Source organism: Pelobates fuscus, chromosome 6 (assembly GCF_036172605.1).
Source record: "Pelobates fuscus isolate aPelFus1 chromosome 6, aPelFus1.pri, whole genome shotgun sequence".
NCBI lineage: Eukaryota > Metazoa > Chordata > Amphibia > Anura > Pelobatidae > Pelobates > Pelobates fuscus.
In genome coordinates this window covers 6386549-6411242 of record NC_086322.1, presented here as the reverse complement: position 1 = coordinate 6411242, position 24694 = coordinate 6386549, and the positions used below count along the sequence as shown (strand labels likewise).

The 24694-nt window shown below is 45.1% G+C and overlaps 1 protein-coding gene across 1 annotated transcript in view; it reads right to left on the bottom strand.

Annotated features, from left to right (window-relative positions):
• Positions 1–847: 847 nt before the first annotated feature.
• Positions 848–24694, bottom strand: part of LOC134615256 (vomeronasal type-2 receptor 116-like) — a 137068-nt gene continuing 113221 nt past the window's right edge. The window contains exon 6 of the mRNA XM_063459744.1: positions 848–1761. Within this exon, the coding sequence (XP_063315814.1) occupies positions 848–1761 (914 nt within the window). The remainder of the gene's footprint in view (positions 1762–24694) is intronic.

Sequence of the window (24694 nt, the reverse complement as noted above, 5' to 3'; positions counted from 1 at the left end):
AAGATATCTACGGCTCACCGGTCATCCTGTGTTCCGTTCATTCAGCGGGCAAGCTAGCCAATCTGGTACCTGGATGCGTGGGAGTCCAAGTGCTTGCATGAAGGCTGGAACATCACCAGGGGTGTGGATGTTGGCCTCCGTGTTCCCTCTGCGAGCTGGCAGGGCAAAAGGGAACATCCACCCATAATGGATCTGTTTTTGTTGCAACGCAATTGTGACAGGCCTTAACGCCCTTCTGGTTTGCAGCATTAGATGGGACAGGTCATTATATAGTTCCACTATTTGGCCCTCAAATCACCAGGACCTCTCCGTTTTCGCCTTCAGCATGATCTCAGTTTTCAATTGGAAGTCCTGTATCCTACAGATGGCATCCATGGGTGGTGGAGCAGGAGGGGGCGTGGGAGCTGTGCCCTGTGTGCCCTATCCATCACCACTTGAGCACCAAGTGGTCGGCACAGGATCATGTTAAAGAGGCGGGTAAGTGGTGCTCTAAGATTCTACTGGTCTGAGGCCTCCCACACGCCCCTCACCCAGATGTTGTGCCTGTAGCTTCTATTATTCTGATCCTCAACATGCCGTCTCATATCGGCTATCTGTGCCGTGTGTTGTATTATTATTATTTAATATCATTAACTTGTGCCAATTGTGCCCATGCACAGTGCTGAATAATATGTTGGCTCTTCATAAAGTTTAGTAATATTAATCATAATACTATTATTAATATATCTCAAAAAACAACAAATTATATTTAAATACTAAATGTTTATTTTTGGGTTTCCTATATTATAATGCATCAGAGAAAAATAAACTAAAATGTCTAATGAAGAAGTATACATGGCTAAACAAATTATATTGTCACTTTTTTATTTTCAAACAAATACGATTTTGTGTTAATTTCAGATCTGCATAAAATAATGTAACATTTTGGGAGAAATATACACCCTAAAAGTCCAGCACTGGAAGCCAATATGGCAAAAATCTCTACAGCCACCATGTCCTTCCCTTTGGTGCTCAGATAGGCCGGGATCATTGCTATCCAAACACTGCAGAACACCAGCATGCTGAAGGTGATGTACTTGGCCTCATTAAAACTGTCCGGTAATGTCCTCACCATGAAAGCCAGAACAAAACTTATAGCGGCCAGGATCCCCATATAACCTAACTCCAAATAGAAAGCTATAACTGATCCTTCATTACACTGGATGATAATTCTTCCCTTATAAGATTGTGTGTCCAGCTCCTGAAATGGGGGGCAAATAGCCAACCAACTAATACTAACTACAACTTGGACAGATGAGCAAAATAAGACTATTATGTTTGAGAGTTTGACTCCAATCCATGTTTTCCACACACTGTCTGGTTTGGTAGCTCTAAATGCAGCACAAACCATGATAGTCTTGGCTAGTACAGAAGATACACCTACGGAGAAGATGACTCCAAAAGAGGTTTGACGCAGCATGCAGGTTATATCCAAAGGACGACCAATGAACAGAAACACACAGAAAAAGCTCAGCATGATGGAAAACAGAAGGATGAAGCTGAGGGTCTTATTATTGGCTTTAACAATGGGTGTATTCTGATAGAAAATAAAAATTCCCAATATTAAAGCAGTCAGAAGTAAAAAGATACTTGAGACTGATGAAAAAACAAGAGATAGCACATCATTACTGTACGACAGAAATTCCACTTGTTTGGGAACACACTGAACCTTCTCCTCATTGGGCCATTCATGGTTTGGGCATTTCCTGCAGTTTTCACTGTCTGTAAAATAACAAATTGGAAAGTAAAATGTAATAAAGATGCTGAAATATTATTTTAGAATGTTCTACCTTAAATATATTAAAATTAAACAATTTATCACAAAGTTATCATACTAAATTGTATTTTAGATATATTGTTGGGAGTTTGCTTCTTGGAAATGAAATAATTTTACTGTATTGTTTTTATATTCCAGCAGATTGATCTTGATATAAAATACTGATTAACAGGATGAAACACACTATTTACTTTGATGTTGTTTAGATCAATAACTCTAAAATGTGGTGAATTTCCTTATATCACCCCATCTCTAATTTCTTAGAGTATTATGGTGGTATTATCATCCTCCGATTCATTGCTCACACTCATGACTAATGATACAAAACACCTGGATGTTCCTTATAAATCAGATTCAAACATTTAAAAGAACCACTTCAGATATAACTCTGGATTAAACAAAATTAATTTATAGCACACACAAAAAAAATATTTTATTTTACAAGGCTACTTAAAATCACCTATCTCAACAAACAAACATTCAATTACACCATATGGCCATATTGTGTTAAGCCCACCACTACTTCACAGTAACCAAATATTGGTGGGTCCTACACTAATTTCAATATGGGAGACAAAGTAAATAGTGTTAGTGCTAAATAAGATAAGGTGTATTTAAATAATCTGTTGTAAGAGCATTTTGAATATAAATAAAATAAAAAATGAATGTGATTACTCAATTAAGGAGGGCGGAGCTAGGCCATCAAGCAGGACAGACATCTGTAAAATGTGCACCTGCTGCAAGGGTCGAATTGTGGGTGCTAAGCCCGATAAAAATGCTGACCTATCTACCATATTGCACCGCTTATGCTCGGAAATCCCAGGTGATGCATTGAGACCTCCATGAGAACTCCACTGGAAACCCGAGAAAGTAAGCTGAGACCTACTGGGGACGAGGCAGAAGAGAGGCGGCTGATCTCCTTGTCACAGTTTCCACAAAGGGCTCCACAGCGCTCCTACCCCTCCACCCTCTGGACCGGTGGGGGTTATCCCGATCCCCACTGAATCTCTTTTGGGACATTGATGCACTTACTGTTCGATTAGAACTTACCAGATACTGCACAGTGATTACTATATCCCTAGAAAATGGCAGACACATCTTTTGCTGGCAAACAAGGCCTGAGCCCTTCCCAACAAATGTACTACCACTCGATTGAATGCCGGCTGGATGAGATCTTTAAAGCCATCTGGCTGAAGCTCTCAGAGCATATGAGCGCACCTCCTCCTGAGCCAATAGCTGATGGAAGGAGAACAGTGGTGCCAGAATTGAGCGGCAGCATAACTGTCAGGATCGGGACAGGGATCCAACACGCAGAGTACAAACAGTAGCCAGATACGTATACCGGACCTTAGAATGGCCGGACTAACGTAAGTAGTACAGTATAGAATGGTCAAAGACAAGCCGAGGTCGAGGGTAACAGAAGACAGGTAAGCGAGAGACAAGCCGAATCAAGGGTAACAGAGATAAGCAGAGTAAGGTAAACAAGCCGGGTCAAAACCAAAAGGGATAATAGAATACACAAGCACTGAGTGACTAGAACAAGCTAGAACCACGACAGGGCAATGAGCTAATGAAAGAAGCTCTGTTAAATACCCTGTTCAGAGCAGTAACCACGCCTCCGAGGCGTCCTGATTGGTCCTGCAGCAATTGACTGACAGGTCGTTCCGGGGGAGTGTCCTGATGACTACTTCCTGCCTAGATGCTGTAAAAGGCAGTCACTCCCTCGCGGCCGGCCTAGCATGACCGGATAGACCGCGGGGAAGGGAGCCATCAGACCTTCTGCATGGAGGAACAGCTAAGTCTCTACCTCTTTCGGAGGTAGAGACCACAGGTACCCTGACAGTACCCCCCCTCTCAGATACGCCCACCGGGCGGAATGAACCGGGACGAGATGGGAAGCGAGAGTGATACGCCCTGCGGAGACGGGGAGCATGAACATCCTCCTGAGGTACCCAACTCCTCTCCTCAGGACCATATCCCTTCCAATCAACTAGATATTGTACTCTCCCCCGGGAGATTCGAGAATCAATAATAGAATTAACCTCATACTCCTCCTGACCCTCCACCTGAACGGAGCGAGGAGGGGCTATTGTGGAGGAAAATCTGTTACATATGAGTGGTTTCAGCAATGAAACGTGAAACGAGTTCGGGATGCGTAAGGTATTAGGAAGAGCTAAACGATACGCAACTGGATTGATACGGGTCAGCACCCTGTAGGGTCCAATATAACGAGGAGCGAACTTCATGGAGGGCACTTTTAAACGGATGTTCCTCGTGCTCAGCCATACCCTATCACCAGGAACAAAGACCGGAGCCGCCCTTCTACGTTTATCAGCGTGTTTCTTGACCAACATAGAGTTGTGCACAAGGATTTGTCGAGTTTGATCCCACAACTTCCTCAAATTGGCAACATGAACATCAACCGACGGTACCCCCTGGGAAGGAGAATCCGAAGGAAGAATAGACGGATGAAAACCATAATTCATGAAGAAGGGGCTTGAATGAGTAGAATCGCAAACGAGATTGTTGTGTGCAAACTCCGCCCAAGGAATCAAACCGACCCAATCATCCTGGTGTTCAGAAACAAAGCATCGTAAATATTGTTCAATTTTCTGGTTGGTACGTTCAGCAGCTCCGTTAGACTGAGGATGATAGGCAGAAGAAAAGTTTAATTTAATACCAAGTTGAGAGCAGAAGGACCTCCAAAAGCGGGAAACAAATTGGGATCCTCTGTCCGATACAATTTGAGAGGGTATCCCATGTAGGCGAAAAATCTCCTTAGCGAATATCTCTGCCAATTCGGGAGAAGACGGGAGTTTAGGCAGGGGAATGAAGTGTGCCATCTTAGTAAACCTGTCAACCACGGTGAGGATAACAGTCTGTCTTTTAGAGATAGGTAGATCGACAATAAAGTCCATGGCCAAACAGGACCATGGTCTTTCTGGAACCTCCAAGGGTTGCAGGAATCCACATGGAAGCGTATGGGGTTGTTTGGTTTTAGTACAAACTTCACATGCAGCGATGAACTCCTCAATATCCCTCCGTAAAGCAGGCCACCAGAAGTCCTTAGAGATCAACGCGTAAGTCTTGCGAATACCAGGATGTCCCGCCATCTTGCTATTATGTAAACACTGTAAAAGTTCCAGTTGAAGAGCAGGAGGAACGAAATGACGGCCCGCAGGAGTCTGTTTAGGTGCTAGATGTTGCAACTTAATGATCTCTGCCAATAATGGAGAATGAATCCTGAGATTCGTATTAGCAATGATGTTGCATTTCGGAACTATAGAAGAAAGAACTGGTTCAGGTACAGTAGAAGGTTCATATTGGCGAGATAATGCATCGGCTTTAGAGTTTTTAGAACCAGGTCTGTAAGTCAGTACATAATTGAAGTGAGTCAGGAATAAGGACCAACGAGCTTGTCTAGAGGATAAACGCTTAGCCTCCCCAATATAGGACAAGTTTTTGTGGTCCGTCAAAATCGTAATAGGGTGTAGGGTCCCCTCCAACAAATGTCTCCACTCCTTTAAGGCTTTAATGACTGCTAACAGTTCCCTTTCCCCGATGTCATATCTGCTCTCAGGCCCAGAAAATTTCTTAGAGAAGAAACCACAAGGGTGTAACGGTTTATCCACCCCTAACCTTTGAGACAGAACAGCCCCAACTGCTGTCTCAGAGGCATCGACCTCGAGCAAGAAAGGCAGAGTCGTATCAGGATGGACTAGAATGGGAGCCGAGGCAAAAAGTTCCTTGAGAGTCTTGAAAGCACCCAGAGCCTCCTTAGACCAGAACTTAGTATCAGCCCCTTGTTTGGTCATATTGGTAATAGGCGCAATGATAGAGGAGTATCCTTTAATGAAGCGCCTATAGTAGTTGGAAAAACCAATAAACCTTTGGATAGCCTTGAGTCCTTTGGGCAAGGGCCAGTCTAAAATAGATTGGAGTTTTACAGGATCCATTTTAAAACCTTCCCCAGAAATCACGTATCCAAGAAAGTCTACCTGAGACTGATCAAAACTGCACTTCTCCAATTTGCAATATAGACCATGTTGCAGCAGCTTGTGTAATACCTTTCTGACCTGTCTATGGTGAGTCTCAATCTCCTTAGAGTGTATTAGTATGTCGTCCAGGTAAACGATAACACACTCATGCTGAAACTCCCTAAGTACCTCATTAATCAAATCTTGAAATACTGCAGGAGCATTGCATAGTCCAAATGGCATAACAGTGTATTCGTAATGACCATACCGGGTATTGAATGCCGTCATCCACTCGTGACCTTGCTGGATTCTCACCAAATTGTAAGCCCCTCTGAGATCTAACTTGGTGAAGATTTTGGAGCCCTTAAGACGATCAAATAACTCGGTAATCAGTGGGATAGGATAGGCATTTCTGACAGTTATTTTATTCAAGCCTCGGTAATCGATACAAGGTCTCAGCGTGCCATCCTTCTTCTTAATGAAAAAGAACCCAGCCCCGGCCGGAGAAGAAGACCTCCTGATGAATCCCTTTTCTAAATTCTCCCGAATATACTCCTCTAGAACCGAGTTTTCCTGAACAGACAAAGGATATACATGGCCCCTCGGAGGCATAGTGCCGGGTAGAAGCTTAATCTTGCAGTCAAATGACCTGTGTGGAGGCAAAGAATCGGCATTCTTCTTGTCAAACACTGCCCTTAAGTCTAGGTAAAGGTCTGGTATTTGTCTTTCTGTGGACTGAGTAGGATTCTCCGGTATGTTAATATTAGCTAATGGAGAAACCTTGCACAAACACCGATCCTGGCAGCCCTGGCCCCACGAGAGTATCTCTCCTAACTCCCAATCGATAATAGGGTTATGTTTTTTCAACCATGGGTACCCCAGAACTATGGGAACGGAAGGAGACGAAATGAGCAGAAGAGATAAATTCTCCACGTGTAGGATACCAACATTTAAACTAATGGGTATGGTTTCACGAAAGATAACAGGGTCTAGTAGTGGTCTACCATCTATGGCCTCAACGGCCAAAGGTGTCTCCCTTAGCTGGGATGGGAAATTGTTCTTACTAGCAAAGGCTTGGTCGATAAAATTCTCAGCAGCACCGGAATCTATCAATGCCATAGCCCTTACTACTTCCTTCCCCCAAGTTAAGGAAACTGGTAGCAGAAGCCTGTGATCTTTATAATCAGGAGTAGAGGACAAAATAGAAACACCCAAGGCCTGTCCTCTAGAGAGACTTAGGTGCGAGCGTTTCCCGGGCGGTTAGAACAGTTCGAGAGTAAATGACCCTTGGCTCCACAATACATACACAAACCCTCTCTTCTCCTGTGCTGTCTTTCCTCCTCAGAGAGGCGGGTATACCCTATCTGCATAGGTTCAGTAAGCAAAGATATCGTGGAGTCAGGACTTGGAACAGCGGGAGCTAACCTAAAAGAAGGTCTCTGGTTCCTCTCTCGAGTGTTCTGTCTCTCTCTTAGACGTTCATCTATACGAGAGATGAACGAAATTAAATCCTCTAAATTCTCAGGGAGTTCTCTGGTAGCAACCTCATCAAGGATTACATCAGATAGGCCATTCAAAAATACATCCATATACGCCTGCTCATTCCACTTGATTTCTGCCGCCAGAGACCTGAACTCTAGTGCATAATCCACCAGTGTTTGGTTCTCCTGTCTCAGGCGCAACAGTAATCTGGCTGCATTAACCTTTCTACCTGGAGGGTCAAATGTTCTTCTAAAAGCAGCTACAAATGCGTTATAGTTATAAACTAATGGATTATCGTTCTCCCATAGGGGGTTGGCCCATCTCAGAGCTTTCTCAATGAGTAGGGTGATAATAAATCCTACTTTTGCCCTATCTGTAGGATAAGAGCGAGGTTGCAATTCAAAGTGAATACTAATTTGGTTTAAAAAACCACGACACTTCTCAGGAGCCCCACCATAGCGTACTGGGGGGGAAATGTGAGAAGAAGCACCCACTGTGGCTACCTCTAGACCTGAACCGACAGGAGAAACAGGGGTATTACGTATCTCCTCTGGTGGGTTATTGGCACAAGCTAATAGAGCCTGTAGCGCAAGCGCCATCTGATCCATTCTGTGATCCATGGCTTCAAACCTAGGATCAGGAGCAGCCAGCTGACTGTTTGTACTTGCAGGATCCATTGGCCCTGTCGTAATGTCAGGATCGGGACAGGGATCCAACACGCAGAGTACAAACAGTAGCCAGATACGTATACCGGACCTTAGAATGGCCGGACTAACGTAAGTAGTACAGTATAGAATGGTCAAAGACAAGCCGAGGTCGAGGGTAACAGAAGACAGGTAAGCGAGAGACAAGCCGAATCAAGGGTAACAGAGATAAGCAGAGTAAGGTAAACAAGCCGGGTCAAAACCAAAAGGGATAATAGAATACACAAGCACTGAGTGACTAGAACAAGCTAGAACCACGACAGGGCAATGAGCTAATGAAAGAAGCTCTGTTAAATACCCTGTTCAGAGCAGTAACCACGCCTCCGAGGCGTCCTGATTGGTCCTGCAGCAATTGACTGACAGGTCGTTCCGGGGGAGTGTCCTGATGACTACTTCCTGCCTAGATGCTGTAAAAGGCAGTCACTCCCTCGCGGCCGGCCTAGCATGACCGGATAGACCGCGGGGAAGGGAGCCATCAGACCTTCTGCATGGAGGAACAGCTAAGTCTCTACCTCTTTCGGAGGTAGAGACCACAGGTACCCTGACAATAACCAGCCAAAAGTCGCTCTGCCATAATGTATGCCGACCCAGGCCGAGAGCCTCAAGAGGTCATACCTCTCTGCATCAGCCACATGGGTTGAGGTTAATGCACCACAGGTGGTGTAAAACATCGAGGTCCTCTGACCGCCCCAGGATGGGGATTGACTTGGCTCCCAAGATACACCAAGTCTGTGGATCATGGATGCTGGGCCCTCAGAATGGCCTTGGACTGGCTGGGAGACCTGACCCCACAAGGTATTGCAGCTGCCCACATGTACTCTCTTGGACGCACTCCTGCCTTGTCACTCAGAGGGATTGACTGATCGAGGTTTTGGGACATAACATGCCTCACAAATGGGCCTCATGCTGGCATTTGTCATTCTCTCTGTTATTCATTATAAACACCAAGTTAAAGTTTGCTCTACCTCTCATACCCTTACAGCTATCAACCTGCTTAGTGCAGCTGCTCATTTCAGTGGAGAACTTTCTAAGTTAATTAAGCATTTACATAGCCCTCTAACAGATCATCTTATACCTATTGTGACCTAACATTAATGCTATCTACCAGTCTGCTAGACCTTTAATGCTTTGAGTAACTCTAAGAGGGTTAGCATGTTACCTTAAAGGACCACTATAGGCACCCAGACCACTTCAGCTCAATGAAGTGGTCTGGGTGCCAGGTCCCTTTAGGGTTAACCCTGCCTGCTGTAAACATAGCAGTTTCAGAGAAACTGCTATGTTTACATATGGGTTAATCCAGCCTCTAGTGGCTGTCTCATTGACAGCCGCTAGAGGCGCTTCCGTGCTTCTCACTGTGATTTTCACAGTGAGAAGACGCCAGCGTCCATAGGAAAGCATTGATAATGCTTTCCTATGGACTGACTGAACGCCTGCGCGGATCTTGCCGCGCAAGCACATTCAGCTGATGACAGAAGAGGGAGGAGAGTCCCCAGCGCTGAGGGAGGTGAGTCTTTAACCCCCTTCCTCCCCCTTCAGCCCGGCGGGAGTGGGAACCTGAGGGTGGGGGCACCCTCAGGGCACTATAGTGTCAGGAAAACGAGTTTAACTTACTTTTACATACTGTAATACAAAAGTGCAACTATTATGAACATTAAATCACTGTACTCTACAACCTGTTTAGCTATACATGTGAATACTGAAATGACTTATTAAGCTTTATGTTATCATTTGCACAATTTACGTTTTATATCCAAGAAAAAAAAATGAGGATGATCTCTCAAGGAACTATATTTTATGACCTGCTTGCTCTTGATGTAACTTTCCTCTTAATCTGTATTCTCATGCATTTTCCCTGCCTCAATAAAAGAAAGATTGATAAAAAAACTCAACTAAAAAAATGGAGTGCCAAAAATAAACTGTTAAAGTGATAGTGCTTTGATGTATATACTCACACTGCATATCATATATATGCTGTATACTAAATAAAAATTATAATTAAAATTACATTACTATCAAAAACCTCCTCAAATTTATACTTTCCTATAGTCCTCTCCAAAGAAGGATCTGAAGCAAGGGGGACTGGGTGGGGTGCTCAACCCAAAAGCAATCTGGTCTGGAGAAATTTGACTATGTCAAATTTAAGTTTCACAAGAACACCCAAACATAAGAAACAACTCATAATTATCTGAGCAAAAGGCCGGAAAAAAATCCCCAAACCTACAATCATGCTAATCCACAATTTGTACAATTAATAAATAATAAGCAATCATTTTACCCCACATTAAATGATTGGACAACCTCCTTAACACTGGAAAGTAACATTTTAAAATGTTTCTCCAACATACACTCCTTAGCCATCTTCCATTATTATTTCCTAGAACATTGACTAGAGTCCGTCAGACTCAATAGCCATCCAATACCATAATCTAACAGTCTCCAATGATCAAAACATGTTATAATAAACACTTTTCTCATGTCATATACTTTGTGCAGGGGGTTCGGATTCATAAAGTACTGATTTAAAATCAGACATGACTGGATTTGGCTTTAGTGGTGTAATAGAATTGCCATTCCAGATGGAATTTGGACATTGAATTTGTTTAGTGAATTAACCTGTTAGTTTTAAGTCTAGGAAGATGTACACATTTCCATCCATTCATGCACATACATTCGTAATGCATAAATATGATACCCTTCATTCATTGTACCAAATTAGGAAGGGAGCTTGTTTAGTAGACAGTGCCCTATTGTGTTATGCTTAAACGTGGTAACCACACATATTGAATGTAAGTGCTGCATGTATAAAGGATGTATATGCTGCATGTATACCGAATGTAAGTGCTGCATGTTTATAGAATGAATATGATGAATCCTCTTGGATTGGGAATTTGTTTGAGCAGGGCCCTCTTCACCTCTTGTCTCTATATATAGCCAAGATAAAACATGTAAAGTACCATGAAAAATATTGGCACAATATAAATGCTAATAATAATAATACACTATTTCTTCTGGACCTGTCGTTCAGCAAGTTTACCTCAAAAAGTGCGTTGTTCTTTCAGTTTTTGTATTATAAGCATCAAATCATTATGAGTTATGCACAGCTCGTCTGTTTTGCTCTCAAGGTAATCCTTGCAGTTTCCTAACGCTTTAATATTTGTATGCACTTCTTCCATGCACAGTCTGAAATCAGCTTGCAAAGGAGAGCAGGAACTTGGAAGCATTGCATGGAACTCAATACTCTCTTCCGAAAATGTATAAAGTCAGATTTAGAAGGGGCATCTAAAGTTAGAGACAATGCCTCGTGGTATCTGCCATTTTATTGATCCTTCCTCATCTATCTACGAGTGTCTGTAAACTTAAACAACTTAGATGGAGCCTTCTCGGTTTACAAGAGACATTGATTTTTGAAACATTTTGGGGAAGTTGAGTCGCTGTGCACTGACCATCAAAATTTAAGAGTATCAACCACAAAGTACATATTTGTCTGAATTAAGTGTAGCTAACACACAGTATGAGCAAAGGATAGAATAGAGTGTATTTCTGTTTTTTTTTTTTTTTAGAGTAGGCCAGGCTCATGCAAATCACACTTGTTAGTGGGGGAAGCGTGGTACAGAAAGTAGACAAGGATAACAGAATAGCAGAATATGAGTAATGCTCTGAGCTAGTCAGTTCAAAATCCAAAAGTCAAAGCTAGGAAAACCCAAAACGCACAGTTGGAAACCATGAATGGCAGGGAAGATAGTGTGCACTAGAAGGCTACAACCCTGCAGTTCAGATGGTGTGATGCCCTGTTTACAGAATGGTGCTAGTCATTTTAAAATGACCCACATTTAGATACTGTCACGGTTCCTGTTGATTCTGTCTGCACATAAAGTAAGCAATCACACTGACAGAAACACATTTTACTTACCATGCTCACGGCAGTTCACTGCTCAACCTCCCTCTGGCCACTCCCCAGCGGGTACGATGCTCTTAGTAGCGCCGACCGCTGCGGTTTGGATTTTTTTAATAAACTTACCTTCAACCACACCAAACGTGTGCCAACGTGCGTGCAACGTCACGTCATAGATGCGCACGCACGTTTTGTGGTCAGAGGCAGCCAATTACAGCCAATGGAGTGGTATTTAAACCCAAATTACATTTGTCAGTGCCCTGTTGTAGTTTCCCTTTGCTGGTTATCCGAGAGTGTGTTGCTGATCGTATTAGTCTGTTTTTTGTCTTTGGCTTAATTTTGACTTCCCTGATTTCTGGTATCCTTGACTTTTGGCTTTCCCTCATTGTTGTGTCTCATTCTGTATCCCTGACCTCGTCAAGTATTTTGACTTTTCTTGGGTATGTTAAGTCAGGCCATTCTAAGGTGAGAAGTTATCCTTAGAAATAGGTGTGATACTATTTCTGCGTGCTGGGTCAACTATCTCTGCTTGATGGATCAACTAGTAATCCAGACATACATAGAGGAACTGGGCACTCAAATGGCAGATGAAATTATGTATAGAAAAATGCAAAGTTATGCACTTTGGGGTAAAGAATGCACAAGCAACTTAGACCCTAAAGAGTAGTGGATTATGGATAACAACACACAAGGAGAATTTGCAAAGGCCTGTAAGGTATTGTCATGTGTAAAAAGGGGCATTAATTCTTGGGATGAGAACATCATTTTGCCTCTTTGTTAATCACTGGTAAGACCACATCTCCAATATTCTGCTCAATTTTGGGCACCTGTTCTCTGCACTAGAAAAGTGCAGAAGCAGGCCACAAAATTAATTAAAGGAGTGGAAGATTTTAGTTATGAAAGGTTAACATATGTAAACCTCTTTAGTTTAAAAAAACAGTGCCTCAGAGGACATACAATAGCATTACACAAATATATTCAGGGCCAGTACAAAGCATTGCATGTGAATCTATTCATAGACTGGACTACACATAGGACACATTTAGACTGGAAGAAAGGAGATTTTGTATAATACAAAGGAAAGGGTTATTTACAGTAAGTGCAATAAGGATGTGTAATTCTCTGCCTGAAGAAGTAATTTTTAAACAACAACTAGATGAATACTGTAATGGATCACCTGGCACCCCGACTGGGTACCTCTGTTGACAGATGCTCCTAGTGCTTCCCGAGGGCTCCAAGCACTCCACTTGACACCATAAGAACGGCAAACCCCACGAACTGCCACAGCTTGGTTGGGCTCTCGCCGTCTCCTACTCACCATGGAGCTACGACAAGGCTCCAGGTTCCAGTAGGTGAACCTCTCTTTCCCCAGAGAGTGAAGCAGGAACAGGAACAAGCTCTTAGCAGAGCTTAGTGATTATTCAAGGGAGTATGAAGAGCATAGCAATCCCTTGTAGCAGCTTCCCCCTAATAAGAGACAGGACTATAGATTGAGGGTGAAGTAGAACTGAAGGTTTATTGCCACAGCTTGGAATATATACAGTGTTTCTGGTCAGAGGCACACCCCCTGGACCTGATGGAAAACAAGGACACAAGGAACATAAACCAATGGGAGCAATAATTAGCACTGTAACACTCCCATATACAGATAGCAAGCCCTCTCATCTGCCTGTGATATAATTAAGGTAGATATTGTACTAACTTAATTATCCACCGGCAGAAAACACACATTTTACCCAAAGTACAGAAACACCCCAAAACTCCAACATATCCAAATAAACATACATTATACATCCCTGGATAGCCCTGATCTGGGTGAACAACATATCCAAAAATCACCCAGATCAGAGCAGAGGTTCAGGAAATTCCTGGAAGTCTCTTTTGACTGACCGTGCGCACATTTTCATGCCCAAAACAGTTCCAGAGAATTAGGCTGTGCGGTGGTCTATTTTCAATGTCTAAGTTCCGATCGAATAGTCGAACCGGAACCGTTCGTGCACATCGTCAATGTCAAGAGTCAAAGTTCTGGAGAAGGTAAAGTTCAGCGGTGTTCGTGCCTGTCAGGATCGGGACAGGGATCCAACACGCAGAGTACAAACAGGAGAAAGTACGTATACCGGACCTTAGGATGGCCGGACTAACGTAAGGAGTAGGTAAAGAATGGTCAGAGACAAGCCGAAGTCGAGGGAACGAGAGAGCAGGTAAGCGAGAGACAAGCCGAGTCAAAAGGATAACAGAGGTAAGCAGAGTAGAATAAACAAGCCGGGTCAGAACCAAAAGACAATCGATAACCAAAGCGCTGAGTGACTAGACAAGCTAGAACCACGACAGGGCAATGAACAACAGTACGAAGCCCTCTTTTATATCCTGGTTCTAGATAGGAGGTCACACCCCCGATGAGTCCTGATTAGTGTTTGGGACTTGACTGACAGGTCGAGAAGGTCTGTCGTCATGACGTCGGGTGCTGAGCGCCGCGTCATAAAAGGAAGCGGATCCCTCGCGGCCGGCGTGTAAACGTCCGAGGGAGTCGCGAGGAACGAGTGCCTCAGCCCTTCTGGAAGGACGACTGTCTACTTGTCTCACCTCCTCTGAGGTAGAGACAACAGGTCCCCTGACAGTACCCCCCCTCTCAGAAACGCCCACCGGGCGGAAGGAACCAGGGCGGGATGGAAAACGAGAGTGAAAAGCCCTGCGGATGCGCGGAGCATGCACATCCTCCTGAGGTACCCAAGTCCTCTCTTCAGGACCATATCCCTTCCAGTTAACGAGGTACTGTAACCTCCCCCGAGAGATTCGAGAATCGAGGATGGAGTTGATCTCATACTCCTCCTGACCCTCAACCTGAACAGGGCGAGGAGGCGATACAGTAGAAGAAAACTTGTTACAGACAAGGGGTTTCAACAAGGAAACATGAAAGGAATTAGGAATGCGTAAGGCAGATGGAAGGGCCAAGCGGTACGCAACTGGGTTAATACGAGTCAAAACCCTGTAAGGACCAATGTAACGAGGAGCGAATTTCATAGAAGGAACCTTTAAGCGAATGTTCCTGGTACTCAACCATACCCTATCACCTGGAACAAAAACCGGAGCCGCCCTTCTACGCTTGTCAGCGTGATGTTTGAACAACGTGGAATTATGCAGGAGAATTTGTCGAGTCTGATCCCACAACTTCCTCAAATTGGTAACATGAATATCAACCGACGGAACCCCTTGGGAAGGAGAGACCGAGGGAAGAATGGCAGGATGAAAACCATAATTCATGAAGAAGGGGCTAGAATGAGTAGAATCACAAACCAGATTGTTGTGTGCAAACTCCGCCCAAGGAATTAGACCGACCCAATCGTCCTGATGTTCGGAAACAAAGCAACGTAAATATTGTTCAATCTTTTGGTTGGTACGTTCTGCAGCTCCGTTAGACTGAGGATGATAGGCAGAAGAGAAATTCAATTTGATGCCCAGTTGAGAACAGAAGGATCTCCAAAACTGGGAAATAAATTGGGAGCCCCTATCAGAAACAATTTCGGAGGGTATCCCATGTAACCGGAAAATCTCTCTCGCGAATATCTCAGCCAATTCGGGAGAAGATGGGAGCTTAGGTAAGGGTACGAAATGAGCCATCTTAGTAAACCTGTCGACCACCGTGAGAATAACAGTCTGTCTTTTAGAAACAGGTAAATCAACAATGAAGTCCATAGCCAAGCAGGACCATGGTCTCTCTGGAATCTCCAAGGGATGTAACAACCCACAAGGAAGCGTATGAGGTTGTTTAGTCCTCATACAGACCTCACATGCTCCAACGAAATCCCTAATATCTTTACGTAAAGCAGGCCACCAGAAATCTTTAGAAATCAAGAAACATGTCTTGCGAATACCAGGATGCCCAGCCACCTTACTGTTGTGAAAGTATTGTAATAGTTCCAGTTGTAGTTCAGGAGGAACAAAATACCGTGCCCCAGAGACCTGCCTGGGCGCCAGATGCTGTAACTCCTTGATCTTGGCAAGCAACGGAGAATGAATCCTGAGACTCGTGTTGGCGATAATATTGCACTTTGGAACTATAGAAGACAAAGCCACCTCAGATACATTAGATGGTTCATGTTGGCGAGACAAAGCATCGGCTTTCGAGTTCTTAGATCCCGGTCTGTAAGTAAGCACGTAGTTGAAATGAGTGAGAAACAAGGACCAACGCGCTTGCCTGGCGGACAAGCGCTTGGCTTCCCCAATATAGGACAAGTTCTTGTGATCCGTCAGAATGGTAACAGGATGCAAGGTGCCCTCCAATAAATGTCTCCACTCCTTTAAGGCCATGATAACCGCTAGTAGTTCCCTGTCACCAATGTCATATCTGCTCTCAGGCCCAGATAATTTCTTGGAAAAAAAACCACAAGGATGTAATGGTTTATCCACACCTAACCTTTGAGACAAGATAGCGCCTACACCCGTCTCTGAGGCGTCAACCTCGAGTAGAAAAGGCAAGGTCGTGTCAGGGTGAACTAAAATTGGTGCAGAAGCAAAGAGTTCCTTGAGTGTCTTGAAGGCAACGAGAGCTTCAGTATGCCAATTTTTTGTGTCAGCCCCCTGTCTAGTCATATTGGTAATAGGAGCAATAATAGAAGAGTATCCTTTAATGAAGCGTCTATAATAATTGGAAAATCCAATAAACCTCTGAATGGCCTTGAGACCCTTAGGCAACGGCCAATCTAAAATAGATTGAAGTTTATCTGGGTCCATCCTAAACCCGTCTCCAGAAATAACGTAACCAAGGAAGTTAATCTGAGATTGGTCAAAACTACATTTCTCTAACTTGCAGTACAAGCCATGTTGTAGAAGTTTGCGCAATACCCTTCTGACTTGTCTGTGGTGAGTCTCAATTTCTCTAGAGTGTATCAGTATATCATCCAAATATACAATAACACAATCATGTTGAAATTCCCTAAGAACTTCATTGATCAAATCCTGAAATACCGCCGGTGCATTACAGAGGCCAAAAGGCATTACCGTGTACTCATAATGCCCATGTCGAGTATTGAAAGCTGTTTTCCACTCGTCTCCCTGCTGAATTCTCACCAAGTTATACGCCCCTCTGAGATCTAACTTGGTGAAAATCTTAGAACCCTTTAAACGATCAAAGAGCTCAGTAATCAAGGGAATCGGATAGGCATTTCTAATAGTTATTTTATTCAAACCTCGATAATCAATGCAAGGCCTTAGCGTACCATCTTTTTTATTTACGAAAAAAAAACGGCCCCGGCAGGAGAGGAGGATCTCCTAATGAATCCCTTGTCTAGGTTCTCACGAATATACTCTTCTAACACTAAGTTCTCCTTAGTGGATAACGGATATACCGTACCTCTCGGAGGCATGGTACCAGGCAGGAGTCTGATTTTGCAGTCAAAGGACCTGTGTGGGGGTAAAGTGTCAGCATTTTTCTTGTCAAAGACTGCCTTTAAATCCAGGTACAGAGGTGGTATTTGTACGTCTGTAGATTGGGTAGAATTAGCCGGTGTGTCAACTACGCAAACCGGCAAGACTTTCTGTAAACAGTTGCTCTGGCAACCCTGACCCCACAAGACTATCTCCCCTAGTTCCCAATCAATAATGAGGTTATGTTTCTTTAACCAGGGATACCCCAGGACTATAGGAACAGACGGAGACGAAATAAGCATAAGGGATATACCCTCCTCGTGTAAGATACCAACAGTTAAGTTAACGGGTATGGTTAAGTTAACGGGTATGGAAATAACAGGTTCAGATAAAGGTCTACCATCTATGGCCTCAACGGCCAAGGGTGTATCCTTTAGCTGGGACGGGATAGAGTGTTTAGTAGAAAAAACCTGGTCAATAAAACTCTCAGCAGCTCCAGAGTCTATCAACGCCATAGTTTTTAGTACTCCCTTCTCCCATGCTAAAGAAACGGGTAGTAGAAGCCTGTGAACTTTATAGTTGTGTATAGAGGACAAAATAGAAACACCCAAGGCCTGTCCTCTAGAGAAACTTAGGTGCGAGCGTTTCCCGAGCGATTAGGACAATTTAGGCGTAGGTGTCCCCTTACTCCACAATACATACACAACCCCTCCCTTCTCCTGTAATGTCTCTCTTCCTCTGAGAGGCGAGTATTGCCTATCTGCATAGGTTCTGGGAAGGCTGAGATTGTAGATTCAGGACTTTGAAATGAGGGAGCTATTTTAAAGGAAGGTCTACGAGTTCTATCTCGAGTGTTCTGCCTCTCTCTTAAACGTTCATCAATGCGAGAAATAAACAAAATTAAATCCTCCAAATTTACAGGGAGCTCTCTTGTGGCAACCTCATCTAGAATTTCGTCTGACAGTCCGTTTAAAAATACGTCTATATAAGCCTGTTCATTCCATTTAACTTCTGCCGCCAAGGACCTGAACTCTAGTGCATAATCCACAAGGGTTCTGTTATTCTGCCTAAGGCGCAACAGTAATCTGGCTGCATTGACCTTTCTACCAGGTGGGTCAAAAGTTCTTCTGAAAGCAGCGACAAAGGCATTGTGTGGCGAAACCGAACTCGCCACGTGTCCTTGGAGGGGGCTGCTTGCCCGCCTCTTGCCTTTGGACTATGGACCAGACTTTATGGGAATGTGATACCCCAGATAGCCATACCATGGAGCCTATCTATATAATGAAAGACTATGGGAAAGACTTTAGCTCCATGGCAATTGTACTGTGTGAGTAGGATCTGCGCGCTATTCGGTAGTTTTGTGCGTGCAGATCCCAGCTATCTGGGGATAGGTGAAATGTCTGTGTGTTATGTGTAAATGTGACTTTATGTATTTTAAAGTGTTTTATGTTGTTTTGCAACCATGTGGTTAATGGAGTCTGCCTTTAGTCCTGGGTAATTGGATTACTTCTCCAATTAACTCCAGGGCAGAAGGGAGGAAACCAGGGTGCATTGTGGGGATGTTTTTCTGCCAGCCAGAAAGGAACAAAAGATACTTTTAGTAACTTTTTAACCCCTGGTCGGATTCATGCCATTTTTTAATATGTTGTTCCCCTGAATGGATTGATTGTGGATATGTATTTTTATGTGAATGTGATGTATGGTTTTAAAGTTATGAAAGTTGTGTAAAAGTATATGTTACACTGTATGCATAATGGGATTATGTGTCACACTAAGGGGAGGGGATGTGTGGGAGGTAACATCTATGTCATTGGTTCTTTTATGCCTCCCCCTGGGTGTGGCCTGTATGTGTGAGTTGGAAATAAAAGCCAGGCTGGATGAGCCAGTCCAGAGTTCCTGTTTTACCCTCAAAGTGATGTGTCGTCTCATTATTGGGGGGAAGGATTTATTGAGTGCTGTTCCAGTTGACTGCTAGGAGTACAAGCCTATTCGTATGGTTCCTATTCAATGGTCTACAGCATTCATATGCTTGGGAGAATTTAAAAGGTTTCTCGGATTCGGTGATTGTGGTGTCTGCCAGAGTGCTTGGAGTCCTCAGGAAGCACTAGGAGCATCCATTAACGGAGGTACTCAGTCGGGGTGCCAGGTGATCCGTTACATTGGTGGCAAGCGGTGGGATGGCGTCCTAGTGCGAGGAGAAGCAGCTCAGAGACACTGGTAACGTTTGGAATTACAAATTGAGGGCAACGCTAGTATCCGTACAGCGCCCCTGGCTACAGCAGGATGGAATCAGCTAGTTTTTGGACAGCGTTCCATGATGAGGAGGAGGAGGCGGCCGCGGACTACAGGGATGCAGACAGAAAGGAAGTCTGGTATGATGCCCTGGAAGACGCCCAGTGGCGGCGAGGTGAGAGTCTCCCCAGTGATGAGCAGCGGCTACAGAAGCGTGTGGCGATGCGCATGTATCTATTGGGAGAGCAGCCCCTGGATGAGTGGGTGACAAGACTAGAGACTCTGGTATGGCGAGAGATCTGGCTAGACAACGCATACCAGGCCCTCTGGTGGCATACCATTCGACTTACCCCCTGGACGGCCGAGCACGACTTACCGGAGGGGGATGATTATGATGGCCCGGGTTTATTATGGGATGCCTTGGAGGACGACATTGATCTTGGCAGCACGGAGGGGTCTAGGTTTTGGGACATCTTCGACTACCGGATGGGCATGTATGTCTGGGCTGACGAATGCGAGGTGAGCAAAGACATGACCCACCTGGTAACAAGGGAGTGGGAGCTGGAGCAGGACTACCAACACCTGCTCAGCTTCGTGCAGCTCCAACCTACCCGACAAGCAGAACCAGACCTCATAGACTGGTCCTGTGAGGAACCACAACAGGCAGGTAGAGATGGGACCAAGGTCTCTCCACCGGGATGCTGGGCAGCCGGCCCAGATCCCCAGCAGCAGCCAGAGTTGCCAGGTGGGGAAGCAGGTGGCCCTTACTCACAAATGTTGAGGGGCCTCACGGATTGGTCCTGGGAAGACTCACAGATGGCAGGTGGAGATGGGACTGCGGTCTCTCTACCGGCCCTACAGGGATGCTGGGCAGTCGGCCCAGATCCCCAGCGGCAGTGTGCGTTACAGGGAGCTGAAGGTGCCGTTCTTGCTCCCCAGCGGCAGTCTACGGTGCAGGGAGAGGAGCCTGTTATCCCCTCTCCCCAGCGGTTGAAGGTGTGTAAGGGAGAGGAGTTTGTTATTCCCTCTCCCCAGCGGCAGCACAGCTCACCAAGGGGAGACAGTAAGCCCCTCACCAGCGCAGATGGGACCGTGGTCTCTGTGCCCTGCCTACAGGGAGTACAGAGGGTCAGCCCTGCTCCCCAGCGGCTGAAAGTGTGTAAGGGAGAGGAGTTTGTTACCCCCTCTCCCCAGCGGCAGCTTAGCACACCAAGGGGAGACAGTAAGCCCCACACCAGCGCAGATGGGACCGTGGTCTCTGCGCCCAAGTTACAGGGAGCTGAAGGGGCCGTCCTCCCTCCCCAGCGGCAGTGTGATTTGTTGGGAATTGGGAGCCCAGTCTCCATTCCCCAGCGGCAGAGTATCCAGCAGGGAATGGAGAGCCCAGCCCCCTTTCCCCCTCAGCAGGACTCTGTGCTGGGAGGAGAGACAGTCAGTCTCCCTCCGCAGAGACGGGAAGTATGTATGGGAGAGGAGATTGTTACCATCTCTCCCCAGCGGCGGATCATTAATGTACAGGGAATAGAGAGCCCAGTCTCCATTCCCCAGCGGCAGAGTGTTCTAATGGGAGAGGAGCTGGTTACCACCTCTCCCCAGCGGCAGCTTAATGTACCAGGGGGAGACTGTAAGCCCCACACCTGTGCAGATGGGACAGTGGTCTCTGCACTTCCAGCACAGGGGGTAGGGACGGTCGGTCCTGCCCCCCCACGACAGGGCTGTTTAGCCAAAGGGGAGACAGTCTGTCTCCAGCAGCAGAGCTGTGTACCCAGAGGGGAGACGGTCGGTCTCCCCCTCCCACAACCAGGCTCCAATCAGGCTACTTCAGTGGTAGCGCTGGCACCAGGGCAGAGTACCGCTGGTCTCTGCCCACTCAGCAACCCACCAAGGCAGACTACCAGTCCTCCACACAGCTGTGGTGAGGCACCTGGACCTGGACAAAGTTCTCCTCTACCCAGGTGTAGTAACCAGTTATTGTGGGTGAGAGGTACTGCTGTTTGTGCTTCATGGGTGGGTTGCTGGACTAACCAGGGCACGGACCGGCAGGAGGTCAGATACCCTGTTAGTCTGGGGGGTAAAGGGGAGAAGTGTGGCGAAACCGAACTCGCCACGTGTCCTTGGAGGGGGCTGCTTGCCCGCCTCTTGCCTTTGGACTATGGACCAGACTTTATGGGAATGTGATACCCCAGATAGCCATACCATGGAGCCTATCTATATAATGAAAGACTATGGGAAAGACTTTAGCTCCATGGCAATTGTACTGTGTGAGTAGGATCTGCGCGCTATTCGGTAGTTTTGTGCGTGCAGATCCCAGCTATCTGGGGATAGGTGAAATGTCTGTGTGTTATGTGTAAATGTGACTTTATGTATTTTAAAGTGTTTTATGTTGTTTTGCAACCATGTGGTTAATGGAGTCTGCCTTTAGTCCTGGGTAATTGGATTACTTCTCCAATTAACTCCAGGGCAGAAGGGAGGAAACCAGGGTGCATTGTGGGGATGTTTTTCTGCCAGCCAGAAAGGAACAAAAGATACTTTTAGTAACTTTTTAACCCCTGGTCGGATTCATGCCATTTTTTAATATGTTGTTCCCCTGAATGGATTGATTGTGGATATGTATTTTTATGTGAATGTGATGTATGGTTTTAAAGTTATGAAAGTTGTGTAAAAGTATATGTTACACTGTATGCATAATGGGATTATGTGTCACACTAAGGGGAGGGGATGTGTGGGAGGTAACATCTATGTCATTGGTTCTTTTATGCCTCCCCCTGGGTGTGGCCTGTATGTGTGAGTTGGAAATAAAAGCCAGGCTGGATGAGCCAGTCCAGAGTTCCTGTTTTACCCTCAAAGTGATGTGTCGTCTCATTATTGGGGGGAAGGATTTATTGAGTGCTGTTCCAGTTGACTGCTAGGAGTACAAGCCTATTCGTATGGTTCCTATTCAATGGTCTACAGCATTCATATGCTTGGGAGAATTTAAAAGGTTTCTCGGATTCGGTGATTGTGGTGTCTGCCAGAGTGCTTGGAGTCCTCAGGAAGCACTAGGAGCATCCATTAACGGAGGTACTCAGTCGGGGTGCCAGGTGATCCGTTACACATTGTAATTATAGACTAACGGGTTATCATTCTCCCACAAAGGATTAGCCCATCTCAGAGCTTTGTCAATGAGTAGGGTGATAATAAACCCAACCTTCGCTCTATCTGTAGGATAGGAGCGGGGTTGTAATTCGAAATGTATACCTATCTGGTTTAAGAAACCACGACACATATCCGGAGAACCACCATAGCGTACAGGAGGTGTAATCCGGGAAGAGGCACCTACAGTGGCTACCTCTAAACCTGAACTTACAGGAGAGATGGAAGTAGGGCGCATCTCCTCTGGCTGATTGCTAGAGCGAGATAGTAAGGCCTGTAATGCTAGAGCTATCTGGTCCATTCTATGATCCATGGCCTCAAATCTAGAGTCGGAAGAACCAACCTGAGTGTTTGTACCTGCAGGATCCATGGCCCTGTCGTAATGTCAGGATCGGGACAGGGATCCAACACGCAGAGTACAAACAGGAGAAAGTACGTATACCGGACCTTAGGATGGCCGGACTAACGTAAGGAGTAGGTAAAGAATGGTCAGAGACAAGCCGAGGTCGAGGGAACGAGAGAGCAGGTAAGCGAGAGACAAGCCGAGTCAAAAGGATAACAGAGGTAAGCAGAGTAGAATAAACAAGCCGGGTCAGAACCAAAAGACAATCGATAACCAAAGCGCTGAGTGACTAGACAAGCTAGAACCACGACAGGGCAATGAACAACAGTACGAAGCCCTCTTTTATATCCTGGTTCTAGATAGGAGGTCACACCCCCGATGAGTCCTGATTAGTGTTCGGGACTTGACTGACAGGTCGAGAAGGTCTGTCGTCATGACGTCGGGTGCTGAGCGCCGCGTCATAAAAGGAAGCGGATCCCTCGCGGCCGGCGTGTAAACGTCCGAGGGAGTCGCGAGGAACGAGTGCCTCAGCCCTTCTGGAAGGATGACTGTCTACTTGTCTCACCTCCTCTGAGGTAGAGACAACAGGTACCCTGACAGTGCCATTGCGTGTCCGATTTGAGTTCCATGAACTCAACGACTAAACACAGCTGAACAAGTTCGACTAAACAAGATGGCTGCCGTCATTTGTTCGAATATACAAACGGCGACTACCCAGCCGTCTGTCAATTTGGCTGCGGTTTAGCTCCCAGCCTGGGAGGTAAATTGGCTGCACACTCCACTTGTGTGTGGTCCGGCTGTTCGGTAGTTCGAAGTTCCACTTCGACCACTTTGAAAGTTTAAAGGGGCATTGTGCCAAATTCCAATTTGCACAATTAGTGTTTTTAAAGGGCAATACATCCCAGGGGCAATAGTCACAGGGCAAGAGGCCTCTCCAAAGACCAGTGGCGAGGTCACTTTCGCCACAAATACTTGCAGAAATATAAAATTCAGGGATAAACATTTTAATTTGTGGGGTAATCACGTCTTGATCAAATGAGAGATCTAACTACCATTCTGTGGTCAAGCAGGATTTTTTTTCCTAGTTTGTTGAAAGTTGGAAGCACTGCAAACTGGATGTTTTGCCTTTTTTTGAATCAACATCAAAAACAAATGTGAGAAACGATGAACTTGATGGAAGCAAGTCTCTTTTCAGCTGTGTAACTATGTGACTGTGTAACATTGAATGGCCACATTTAGGATCAGAAAAGTTGCCCAAATGATGAACGGTCATATAGTGTGTGGCTCAAGGATGGATGGAGGTGAAATGATGGCCTGCCAAGCATTGCAGAGTATAAAGATTTTGTGAGTAGTGCGATACCAAATGTATTTTATTCTTAAATGTTGTGGATGTAAATTGGAAATGAAAACATAAACCAGCAGTATAAACCTTCATAAAGGAGTATTTTTGGAGCTTGCTGTTAACCTGTGCTTTTGGTTTCAGCCAAGTTAGAATTCATCCAAATTTTAAGCGATTGGCGGGTCATCTAAATTCTGTAGCTCTGAGTTTCCAAATGACAGAATTATAAAACAACTGAAACAGAAAGTGGACAACCTAATTTTAGCAAGAATTAATTAAATTAAAATGAAGTACAAATGAAACTATTACCGTGCTGCAAAATTTCTATTCATATAAATATTATGTATGTTATGTATATATTTTGTCGTATGGTGGAAGGCTAATTTTTCACATGCTTTTGGTTTGTCCGAATT